This window comes from Barbus barbus (assembly GCF_936440315.1).
Source record: "Barbus barbus genome assembly, chromosome: 13".
In the NCBI taxonomy this organism is placed as follows: Eukaryota; Metazoa; Chordata; class Actinopteri; order Cypriniformes; family Cyprinidae; genus Barbus; species Barbus barbus.
The window spans coordinates 26,722,244-26,735,208 of record NC_136741.1 but is presented as its reverse complement, the minus strand read 5'-3'; the positions used below and the strand labels follow the sequence as shown (position 1 = coordinate 26,735,208).

Sequence of the window (12,965 nt, the reverse complement as noted above, 5' to 3'; positions counted from 1 at the left end):
GCAGAGAGCCCAGAAGGGAAGTTCTCAAGGAGAAGGTTTTGCCCTCTGGGCCTCCCAGCGGAGCGGGTTCGGTGATGGAGGCGATGTGGATGTGTTCATTCAGGGCCCACCGGATGGGGCTCATAAAAATGGCTGGAGGAAGTATGGGTTCAGGTGTGGAGGGTTTGTCGGGGGCATGGATACGTGAGAGGGAATCTGTCTTGACATTCTTATCTCCGGGTCGATACGTGATGGAAAACTGGAACCCGGTGAAGAAGAGGGCCCAGCGAACCTGCCGGGGGTTTAACCTCTTAGCACTTTGGAGATATTCCAGGTTTTTGTGGTCAGTGAGGACCGTAAAGGGGTGTTGAGCTTCCTCCAGCTAGTGTCTCCATTCCTCCAGTGCCAGTTTAATGGCGAGCAGCTCCCGATTTCCAATATCGTAGTTCTGCTCCGTTTGGGAAAGATTCCTGGAGAAGTAAGCGCAAGGGTGGAGTCGGGGAGGCTCTCTGTGGTATTGAGACAGCACTGCTCCCACACCGGTGGTTGAGGCAGCCACTTCCACTATGAATGGGAGTTGGGGTTCAGGATGTGAGAGAATGGGAGCAGTGCAGAAGGCCTCCTGGAGCTTCTTGTAGGCAGCTCGAGCTTCGGAGTTCCAGGACAGAAACTTGGGTTTCTGACAGAGCATGGAAGTGAGGGGGGCTGAGAGGAGACTGAAGTTCAGAATGAACCTCTGGTAGAAATTTGCGAAGCCAAGGAATCGTTGCAGTTCCTTTACTGACTGAGGCTGGGGCCAGTCCCAGATGGCTTGGACCTTCCCCTGGTCCATCTGGATCCCATCCGCACTGAATATGTAGCCGAGGAACTGGACCGTGGGGCGGTGGAACTCACACTTCTCGAGCTTCAGGTAGAGGTAGTGTTTCCTGAGTTGGCGTAGGACCTGCGTCACGTGATGGCGATGTTTAGCCAGGTTCCGGGAGTAGATCAGGATATAGTCTATGTACACGATGACAAACCGGTGGAGGAACTCCCGGAACACCTTGTTCATAAACCCCTGGAAGACGGACGGAGAGTTGGAAAGGCCATACGGCATGACCCGATATTCATAGTGGCCTGAGGGACACTCGTCGGCTTCACGGATACGAATGAGGTTATAGGCGCTCCGCAGGTCCAGCTTCGAGAAGATGCGGGCCTCACGGAGTTCCTCGAGGGTGGCCGGGACCAGGGGAAGAGGATAAAGGGAGCTTGACAGTGTGGTCCGGTAGTGCCTCTGTCCTTCTTGCACACGAAGAAGAAGATCGAGGCCGCCGGAGAGGTGGAAGGGCGAATTAACTGTTGTTGGAGAGCCTCCTTGATGTAATCCTCCATCGCCTCCAGGATGGACAGGGGGTATACTCGACCCCTGGGGAGTATAGCTTCAGGCAGCAGGTCGATGGCACAATCCCATGGCCCGGGCGGTGGTAACTTCGTGGTTGCCTATTTGCTGAACACTTCCTGGAATGCCAGCTAGTCAGATGGGATCGTCGGAACCTCACGAGGATCGGTGCTCTCCACTAGGGTGGAATGAACTTGGAGCTTTTTGTTACTAACCAGGGGTACAGGGATGTTGGAGAGACAGTTTTGGATGCAAGTTTTACTCCATCGGAGGATCTCGCTGGTATCCCTTCTGACTTCGGGGGAATGTTGAGATAGCCAGGGGCGTCCCAGGATGATTTTGACGGTGGGTCCCTCCAGTAACAGAAAGGAAATCCTCTCCTGATGAATACAGCCTACTTTCAGAGTGATCGGCAGAGACCGGAACTTGATGTGCCCATGCCCGAGCGGTTTTCCCTGTATGGTCTCGATCTTCAGCTCGGCCTGTCTCTGGCGGGGTAAATCAAGCTGTTTTAGGAGGGTTTGTGAGATGAAATTGCCTGAGGATCCCGAGTCCACGAGGGCAGGTACTGAAATGAAATGACCTGGGGTGAGCAGTTGTACCGTTAGCAGAGGTAAGGTAGAGATAGCAAGCTCCAATTGGAGGGTACTCACCGCTGGGCGTGGGGGGGCGAGAGGGGCACACCCGAATGAAGTGCCCCAGAACTTCGCAGTACAGGCACAGCCCCATGGCGAGACATCGAGCACGCCCAGTGCATGACAACAGGTTTATTGAGTAGTAGCAGAGGGGAATGAGATGAGCAGAATGTCCAGGTAAGCAGGCGGGGAATGGGAATGTCTCTAGGGACTTATCTGACTGTGAATGTCCTTTTTCCTTTTTCAGGGGATCCGGAGGTAACAGTGGAGCGTGGAAACAGTGGAGAACTGGAGCAGTGGAGAACAGGGATAGGAACACTGGAGCAACTGGTAAGTAGACAAAAGGTAAGTGGGTCAGGTTAGTCAATATGGAATGTTTGAGACCAGACAGTGAGTGAACGGGAGGAGTGCAGGGATATAATGCTGCTGATTAGTGCTGACAGGTGGCGGTGATCAGAAATCAGGGGATTGGGATCTGGTGAGTGTCGTTGCTGGAGACTGTGGTGACTCTGACAGTATTTTTAATATTTGTATAAAATATTAAAATAATATTTAATAAAATATTTATTATTAAAAACAAACATTTATTATCTCTTGATGAAGCTATTGATTGATTATGTAACTAGTTCTGTTAATTGGTTAAGCAGGCAGTTATTGGACAGTTCGAAAATATCAACATGATAAAATGTCACCCGATTTATTTGCCTTTTCTTTGGAAATATAAAAATGTAACTCTATTTGCAAAAAACATTTTGGAAACATTCTTTTCAAAAGCAATACTTACAGTAATGAAGTGGCTGTAAAAACAGGTAAAAGCGCATTTGTAACCTTAATCGTTTGCGTTTTCAAGTGCTCTTTTGTCGTGCATGTTTGGAATTTCACTGCACCGAGTCACTTTGCATCCAAACACTTCCTCTCATATTCACCCACTGCAACTGTCAGAGCCTGTGCTGTTTGGAGACACAATGCTTTTATGATTAGACCTATTCAGATCAGTATTACGCATCAGCCTGGTATTCTCTTCTGTATGAATGTCTCTGCTGTTACATTTGCTGAGACGTGGCCCGTGTGGGCTTTCTCAGCTGGTCTTTATCTTGCAGGCCTGAGAAAATTGTTAAGACAGCTCTCGGATTTGTAAGAAACAGGCTGTAAAAGGGCGTATGGAGGCGATAGTTAAAGCTGTGCGCTGGATGGGGCATCCCTGCGTCCTTTCTCATGGGACGAGCATGTGCTTGGGATAAAAGCTGCCAGGGACAACAGGGACACTCTTAAGTGATGCTGTTTATGCAGTGTTAGATGTTCTCAGGAAGGACAATATTAATAATAAGGTGCTTTGATTTGTATGCCGTAGTATTTATGTATTTATGTACCTGGTACCATGGATCATGTACCATACATATCATACATGACCATATACCATACATTATCCAAAAATTAGTTGCAGTAAGTTGACGATATTTTATTATTATTATTATTTAGTTTTTTAAATTATTAGCTAAATTTCAAAAACAAAAAAATATTTGTTGTCCAGCTCTTGGAATGAACTACCATTTCTGTTCATCGGTCAAGCATACAGTTATTGGTCAATGCAATAGTCTCAGAATGGTTAAATGTTGTCTGATTAATTGCCTGGAAAATATTTGTGACCCTGGACAACAAAACCAGTCATAAGGGCCAAGTTTTTTTTAATTAAGATCAAAGCTGAATAAACAAGCTTTCAATTGATGTGTGGTTTGTTAGGATAGGACAATATTTGGCCGAGATACAACTATTTGAAAATCTGCAATCTGAAGGTGCAAAAAATCTAAATATTGAGAAAATCGCCTTTAAAGTTGTCCAAATGAAGTCCTTAGCAATGCATATTACTAATGAAAAATTAAGTTTTGATATACTTATGGTAGGAAATTATCTTCATGGAACATGATCTTTGTTTAATATCCTAATGATTTTTGGCATAAAAGAAAAGTCGATCATTTTGACCCATATTGTTGGCTATTGCTACAAATATACCCGTGGTACTTATGACTGGATTTGTGGTCCATGCTCACATCTGGTTCTTTGAATATAAAAACAGAACGTTTTTATTTATTTTTTTAATATAGGCCAATTTGCGGTTTAAGTTGTTGTTTTAATATTATTTAAGCTAATATTTAAGTATTTTAAGTATTAAACTTTGGATTGAATTTGATCACTAATGATAAAGCCACAACTCTTTGTACAGTAAGTGGACATTTTGATCCATTTAAGTGGTTTTGCAATAAATAATTGTTGAATTAGTTTTGTTGTGGTAGGATATGGACAGCAGTGCTTTGTTTTTTGTTTATTTTTGGACTGTAGTTCACCCAGATTCTGTGAGGACACTGGTCTAGTGAGGACAGCAGTGGTCTTTGGGGGATGTTAGTAAGCTATGCCACACAGCGGCGTCATTTAAGTCATCTAAATTGACAGGATAAGTAAACCCCCCAGAGATTTGTGCTTTCACAGAATGTGCTTCAGTCTGAAAGACGTTATTAAAATGCTTGTTTAAGGTGCCATTGAAAATTGTTCTCTGCTATGTGGTGCCGTGAAGCTCTGGAAAACATATTTCCTCTTACCTGATGTCTGGAAAGTGTGAGAGCAGTCTGGAACTTTATTTATGTGGAGTTTACAATGGAACAGATCGATTAATTTTCTATTTCTTACTGTACTGCAGTCTGAAATTGTAGGAAGACATGGGAACTGGTTAGACAGATAAGAAAATGCTGTTCATCTATGATAATTTTGGATGGGTTAATGGGTTATGTTAGAAATGCATGATTTTGCTGCCTCTATCACTACTCTGAATCTTGCATTATAGAAATTCTCAATATGGAATTATGAGAATTATGAAGTCAAAGCATTTAGTATCTGTAAATTACATCTTCACACTGGATTCAGTTGATTTAGCTGGTGTTTGACATGAAGAGCTAGAGGTTTGGGTCTTTGTGATTGTGATATATACCCTGAAGAGGGCAAACCGAGGTTGTAAATTACTTCACAGGAAGTGAAGCTTGAGCAGGTGCTTGAGCAGCAGTGGTTTGGCTCTTCAGGATGTTGACCCTCATTTCACCCTGGAAACTCTATTAAATGTGTTGTTTTCCCCCCTACTGTTGTTTTCACCCTGTTGTTTTTCCCCTATCTGTCTGTGTTTGTTCAACTTTCTTTTTAATTATTTGTCATTTAGTTGATTTTGGTGCAAGACTTTATTGGTGTTCTGCTAAATAAATAAATAAACGTACAAACAAATATAATGACTGAATCTGTTTTTACTATTTTTATGTAATTTTTCAAAATGAAACTATTTTACAAATGTTTCATATGTGTACTGTATCTTTCCGTCTCTATATCTATCTGTTTATGTATCTTTTTGTACACCTCTGTTAAAATGCAATTTTCCAACTGTGTTTTTAGTGTAAAACTAGTCAGGTGAGAAAACAGGCTGTGAGGGTCTCCACCCATAGGTGTTACCTGACAGCTCAGTTTGGGTTTAACTAAAAGGGATTTTCAGCTGAAAATGTTTATTGACTGTTTTAGTGTATTGTTACCTTTAGTATTTCTTGTTTGATGAATTCTTCTTATGATTATTATTTCTGGATGTAGCAAAAGATATGGATTAACAGCATTTGCTAGTTGTATTTTTTTTTTGTCAGAGAGTGATTGAGAGGTGGGAGGTTTGAATGGGAGTTGACCTGAATTCTGTCAGTTTTATTTCGGAAATAATTCCCATGACACCAGAGTCAGCCGAGAGCCTGGATGGTGTTGTGTGTCTAAGATCAGACAGTGTGTTTTGAAGCACTGTTGTCAGTGAATATTCATTTCATCCATGCATACAGGGAAAACACAGTCAAGATATCTGAAAGCAGACAAATATAACACTCTTTACGGAATATGTTTTCTATTTATCATTCCAGTTATTTGCCTATTCATTTGCATAAATTATTCAAACACATTTTGTATGTTATTAATGTGTGTGCATTGTGCAAAACTTGTCTCGACAGTTCTGATTCATTTTTAGCATGTTAGGGTGTTCTGGGTGGTTGCTCGGGAGTTGCTAGGTGGTTGTTCACTGACCCATGTCAAAAGAGCCCATCAAAAATATCTAGATACTTGATTGCTCAGGTTCATTTTTGATTGATCCAATATGACTGGATGCTTCCGTTGACATGACAAAAGGAGAAGAACACCCATCTCTTTCATTTCCATGGTCAGTTGTTCTTGCCCTTGGGTCTGGTTTTGTTTGTTAACCTGAAATCCGTCCTGGACCCTCCTGCTGTGGGCTGAGTAAAGACCATTTGGGGAGAGAATACTTAAAAACAGGTTTGACTTCTTCACTTCCCCAAGAGCCGGGAGTGAAACTTCAACTGTTTAATAAACACAAAGAACTCAACAATCAGGTGGACGTCTCAAACCTGAGTCTCTGTCTACTTGGGTGCGGACAGAGAAGCTTTAGAGAGAAGAGGCCTGGTCCATCTGCATGGAGCTGCTGAGAAGCATGTTGGGGAACTCTGTAAATGGGAATGGCAGAAGGTTGAGCCTTTCTGAGTCTGTTCTACATAAAGTCAACCATCTTTGGTAAGATACAAAGTTGTCTGCAAGAACATGCAGACAATGTTGTGGGGTGATTATAGTCCCAAAGGAAAGTTTTACTCCTGAAGAGATTTTTTTTCTCAGTTATGTTTCATTTAACTTTCTAATCTAGGCACAGTGTTCTAATATACTTGAGATTTCTTCTGTAACTCATTAGAATATTTTACAGAGTTTTCAAAGTTTCAACTTCAGAAGTAAATTCAGAGTGGTTGGAGGAAGTATAATGAACTTGATACTGTAAGTTGTAACATTGATAGATGTAGACTACTTGACTTCCCAGCATGCGTCACACCATAAATAAATGATGCAGATACAGTTGGTTTTATTGCTTGCTGCTTTTATTGTCATTGTAACGAGAAGAGTGTGCTTGCGTTGTAGATAATTTTCATTGTTGCGTACAGTACATTGCTAAGGCAAAATAATTGTATTGTATTTTATTTTATTTTATTGTATTTTATTTATTTTATTTTCCTGAAGCAAGCAAGATCACACAGTCACATCCTCTTTCCATACATTTTGTTGTGTATTTTCTGGTTCTAAAATTTGTGTGGTATTGAGGGAAACCATATTGGTGGTGAAAATAAAAAGTGTTGTTTAATTTTGTGAGGACTGATGGGAACTCTGTGGTGACTGTCTCTGTGAGGGATGTTCCCATCTGAGATAGTCGTTCGGTTCAGTATGCCTGCAGCTGTGGGAATGCTTTGGGATTGGCAACAAATCCGTTTGAGGTAGTTTAGAGGGCTGAGTGGGCTAATTGTAGACTTGAGAGATAACATCCCTTTAAAACTACATAAGAGGCTCGAATTACACACACACACACACACACACACACACACACACACACACACACACACACACACACAGGGAATGTTAAGAGTTCAAAACAAGTTAAGCTCTATTGACGGTATCTGTGACATGCTGTCAGTTACCACAGAAAATAATTTGATTTGTCAGAAGTTGCAATTGTAGTACAGCGTTTACATTGGAAATCAATAGGACAAGGCATTTTAAAAGCAAAAAACTGAAGATAATGAAAGTATTTTTAATTTGTTTAAATTAATTCGCCCTTATAAAAAATGTGTTATTTGAGCTGTTACGTTGTCTAAATCATTCTTTTAGGTAGATAAACCTCATATCATACAAGACTCATAACTTTATTTCTGACCAGATCATGAATGTTTAAGAGAACTGAATCAACAGATTAATTTAAATATCTTATTCAAAAGAAGGATTGACACTATGGCCCTAAAGCCTGAGTCTCAACTATTCTATTATATTCTATTCTATTGTGTTCTACAGACAAAAGTTATGTATGTTTGTATCGACTTGAAGAGTCAGTAACTGAATTGCCAAATTTGGGTGGACTATTCCTTTAGCCAAAAGCAGCACTTTCATCAGCAGGATGTATTGGTGGCTGCGAGTATATGGAAATATTGGCATGAGAGAGAACAATTGGCAAAATGTCAAAACAGGTCCGATAAAGGGATGCAGAAACCTCAAAGAAGTAATAGATTAATAGAAAACCTCAGAAGTAATAGATTCTGGGCTGATAACCCAAAAAAAGGCGAGAGGAGTGAGTCATAAAATGGTGTGAGAAGCCAGGGGGAGGGAAAGAAACAGAAAGAGTTGGGAGGATGAGAGAGAGAGAGAGGGAGGGAGCGATAGGAAAACAAGAGCTCTGTCTGTCACCTGCCCATTTGGTTTAGAGCTGCAGAACAGATTGCTCAGCTCTGATTTGTCGTCTCTGCATGTGTACAAGTAAGTAATGTGTCTTTCTCTCTTTCTCTCTGTCACTCCATCATAAGATGGTCTGTCTTCTGCTGGTGTGGCGCTCAGGTGGTCGTAGTGGGAGGCAGTCAGCTGAAGAGGTGTCGGACAGTATTAGTGGAGCAGGTTGTGATGAAGCCGAGCCGTGTGTGGGCTTGTTTTGGGGGCATAGATATTGTTTTTGGTAGTGATGCACCGATACCATTTTCTGGTGACTGTGTAGTAATTTCTTGCAAATGATGGTTAAAGATATTATTTAGATTTGAGTGTGTTTGGTATTTTAACTCCACTATTAATAACCACAACAAATGCAGGATGCTATAGCTGCACTAAGAATGTCATCTGCATCTCTAGTTTTTGCATGCTAGTGATTTAGTAAATCCTATTGATTTCACTTGTGGTTTCCTCATAGTTCACTCTTACCCTAGGTCATAGGATTGAGTTTTATTTGTGTTTTGTGTATTTTTGTGAATTGCAGATAAATGAACGTACAGCATTTGTCAGGTAATCTATATAATGTTTATTCATGATTTTATCTTAATGCACACTGTGTTCTGTAGTTCTGTGCTAGTGTCAGATAGCTTATTGCTAATTCATGTAAACACAGTCAAATTCATTTGTATTAGCAGGTGCACCTGACAGACCCAGGGAGCAGTGCTGCTTTGCATTTTCTGTATGAATCCTGTAACTCTTTCTGCCTCCTGGTTTTCCTGAGCCTTTCCTAATCCTTGTCCAGTGTGGGTCTTAAAGGGATCTTGTAAAACTTTTTAAAATAATTTAATTTCTATATTAGTGATTTTTGTTGTTGTTGTTTTTTGCTCAATTGATAGCACTATCACTAACAACATGCTAAGGAAATTTTAGTTTTACACAAATAAGTTTAAACTCATGCTACCCCTCAAAAGTTTGGGGTTGGTATGATTTTTATTTTGTTTTTTTAAAGAAGACCCTAACCAAGGCTGACTTGTTAATTTAAAAATGAATGTTATATTTTGAAATATCACTACAATTTAAAATAGCTGTTTTCTGTTTTAATATATTTTAAAATGGAATTTATTAAAAAAAAAATTCAGCAGCCATTAGTGTCACATGATTCTTCTGTTTTTGCTACTGTACCTGAATTTAATGTAAATGCACTCTCTTATGATTTGCTAACCTCTTCAAGTTTGAAATAGGTGACACTTATGGGTTGCAGATTTACTATCAGATGCAGAGACATCTTTCCTAATGTGCTTTGAATGGTTATGCAGAGCAGGAGGTGTTACACATAGATAGGAACAGCACAGTGTAGGTGAACATTTGTGGAATCAAGATGGATCAGAAAATGCAAGAATAATTAAATTTGTAGAGTTAATAGTTTTAGAGCTGTCTGGTGTAATGTTTGTCTTCAAATGCAAATACCCACACTCACCATCTCTATGGAAATGTCGCTGGCATTGTGTTTTGTATTAGCCTCTTGTGCCACATCTCAGTCAAGCTTGGCTTATGTGCTGTGACAAATCAACAGCGTGTACCGCTGTCAAAACTCCTCGACGACTTCAGGGGCTTTTCAGCACATAACTTGCCATCAGGCTAATGAAGTGAGTCAGCTCTGGCGATCCTCAAGAGGTAAAGATCTAACAAAACACCGCTGTGCCTTTGGTGACAGGACATGATGTTGTTGGCATCTGACATCCCTTTCAAGATGTGTCTCAGCCACAGAAATGGCTTTTTGTCCTGCTGTCTAAGGTGACCTCAGTTTCATTTGGTTTTTAACATTATGCAAATTGTCACTTTTCTGTGCAGCATAAGCAGATGCTTCACAGTTCTCCTTAGTTGGATGTCGTGGTCCTCACATAGTCTTGTGATCTTCTGTGACCTTTGCACATAAGAAGTTCAGACCTTCAAGCAATAGTGTCACACAATGTTGCCAAAACAATGAATATCATCACAAAATCTGGTCCATATTGCAGCATGTTTTTCATCAAAAAAACCTTTTTGGGCTGATAAATCTGAAATTTTTTGCATTTTATCAATAATGTTCTACTGAATCCCTCAACACTCTAAAAAATCAAGGCTCTTTTTTGGCATCTATATGCACTTTCGCACCGTGTAGTTCTAGGAACTAGCCAGCATGGTGGTTCCTAGAGAACCAATTTCCCCCTCGGGCCGTTTTCCTGTCTTTATTCGTGGCATTTACAAACGTCAACAACCGGTGAATGGAGGATGCCGTGATTGTAGCTGTATTTGTTGTGTGTTGTGGGTTTCGTGATAACAGAGATGGAATGTAAACGCACATTTTATGTGATGGAAAGAGCAAGAAAATCTGACTAACTTGCAGTGTTACATATCGAGGCTGAGAAAAGAACACCGCTGCAGACAGCAAGTAGGTAAATGCCGTTATCGCTGTTTTTCATGTTCATGGAGTAATTTTTTTCTTTATTTTCTTTTAAAAAATGCCAGGTAGCCAGTGTTTGGTATGCGTTTGGTCAATCAGTGTACACCTACATCACTGGTAGTTCTTATAGAACTGTTTTAGACCCTATTCTGAAGTAGGTGCGAACACTCCAAAAAGTGGGTACTTCTGCCAATAGTTCTATGAACTATGAAAAGGTTCCTCTGGTGTGAACGCCCCTTATGGTTCCATGAAGAACATTTAACTCCCGTGGAACTTTTCCATTCCACAGAACGTTCTTTATAGTGGAAAAGGGTCCTATAGAAAAAAATTGTTCTTTTTAAGAACTGTTCACTGAATGGTTCTTCTGTGGCATTGTTGGGAAAGCCCCCACCTTTATTTTTAAGAGTGTACTGAATGCCTCAAACTACATTATATGACGTATCTGTAACTATAAACCCTGTCTTTCATAGATTCGCTGCCAAGAGAGTTGAAAATCATACCAAACTGCCAAGAATCCAGTCACTAGTTCCTACTCAAAAGTGATCATTGTGGTAGAAGGGGAATTTGCAAACACAACTTGTTTCCCAACTGACTTTTTTGAAAAAACCTGCCCACTTTGACTCCTGTAAATTGTTTAAGTCAGCCAATAACATTGGAGCTCGCTGTTTTGAGACTCTTGCCATTTTTTGCGTGCAGTATCCAACAGAAAGCGCCTGAATGATATGCAAGCTTGCCATCTGAAGGTGCTTTTGTACTGACAGTGAATAAATCTCTGTAGGTCGCCCCTCCAGAGGTTATCTCTCATTGCTTTCAAGCTGCTTATTTCAGGTATGTTAGACCAAACTTGTAATTCCAGTCACTATATTATATATATGGTCCTGTTTTGCTATTAAATGTAGGGCCACCAAATTCAGTGTAATAATAAAATAATAATCTGGTTACAGTCGGGATGAATAGATCATTATCAGATCACTAAAAACATTTACGTGCCTTCAGACAGACATTCATATGCGTCCAGACCGACATGGAGGAACAGATTGTGTGCCAAATAGCAGGGGAGTTTTAATTGATTTAGGATCGGCTGTTAAAAGCGACGTGAGCTGAGTGCAGTCGATGTGATGTGAAATAATGTGTTTGAACTGAGGCACTGTCTTGAGTCAGATTACAGGCCAGTGTAGGGAGGGAACAAAAACTGAGGGCTTGATTCTACTCCGTGCGGTGTGTGTCATTGAGCCACACTCTTTCACAGTTTCCATTCACACACACATACACACCTGTGGCTTTTTCAGCATATTGTATTGCATACTAACTAACCAGTTCCTTCTCAGCTGGAGCAGTCAATGATGCTGAGCATTTCTAATTTGATTTTGAGAAGAACACTTGTACCAAATATGCCAATGTGAGTGATCTGATTGCCTTGAGTTATTAATGCTCATGCTTTGGTTCTGAGGATTTTTGTTTGTCCACAGGAAACAAGATGGCAGAATCCCGCGAATATCTGACCCGTTAGAACATCCTGGTCTGGTCAAGTCCTTTCCGCCATCACCTGCTCCGACTCTTCTAAAGGTTTGGCAGGTTTTAACATTTCACTCCTCTTTCATCTAATAATGTTATATTCCAGCAGAGCCTTGAGTTCAGTAGGAGAAGTGCTAGGAATATCAAACGACTGCCTTCTCTCATTTATTTCTTCCTGCTGTTCTCCTGTCTTTTCCTGTTTCTTGTGACAACTGTTTATTACAAATACAATCTACAATTGTTTTGTGTGTGCATACTTTTTTCTTTCTTTTTCATCATTTTGTTGGTTTCTGTGGAAGACTTGATTATTGGAGTGTCACAAAAATAAAAGGATGAAATCAGTAATCTAATTATTAATTTAAAATGGAAAATGTACAATACTGTTTGTATTACTTTTATTCAACACGGATGCAGTTAACTATTTAAAAGTGACAGTAAATACAATTATACTTTTTGTTTCAAATAAATGCTGTTCCTTTGAATTTTCTGTTCATCAAACAATCCTGAAACAATGTATCATGCTTCCCACAAAATTAAGCAGGACAAAGGTTTTCAGCCTTAATAATAATATGAAATGTTTCTTGAACATCACATCGGCATATTAGAATGATTTCTGAAGAATCAACACTGAAGACTGGAGTAATGGTGCTGAAAATTCAGCTTTGCCGTCACAGGAATAAATAACATTTTCAAATATATTTCAAAAGAA

The 12,965-nt window shown here is 40.3% G+C and overlaps 1 protein-coding gene across 3 annotated transcripts in view; it reads left to right on the top strand.

Annotated features, from left to right (window-relative positions):
- Positions 1–12,965, top strand: part of LOC306879316 (rap1 GTPase-activating protein 1-like) — a 73,520-nt gene that overhangs the window by 37,807 nt on the left and 22,748 nt on the right. For all 3 annotated transcript variants that reach the window (XM_079432146.1, XM_079432144.1, XM_079432147.1), the window contains exon 3: positions 12,211–12,307. Coding sequence is in view for 2 of the 3 variants with exons in the window: in XM_079432144.1 (XP_079288270.1) it covers positions 12,211–12,307 (97 nt within the window). In the remaining variant the exon portion in view is untranslated. The remainder of the gene's footprint in view (positions 1–12,210; positions 12,308–12,965) is intronic.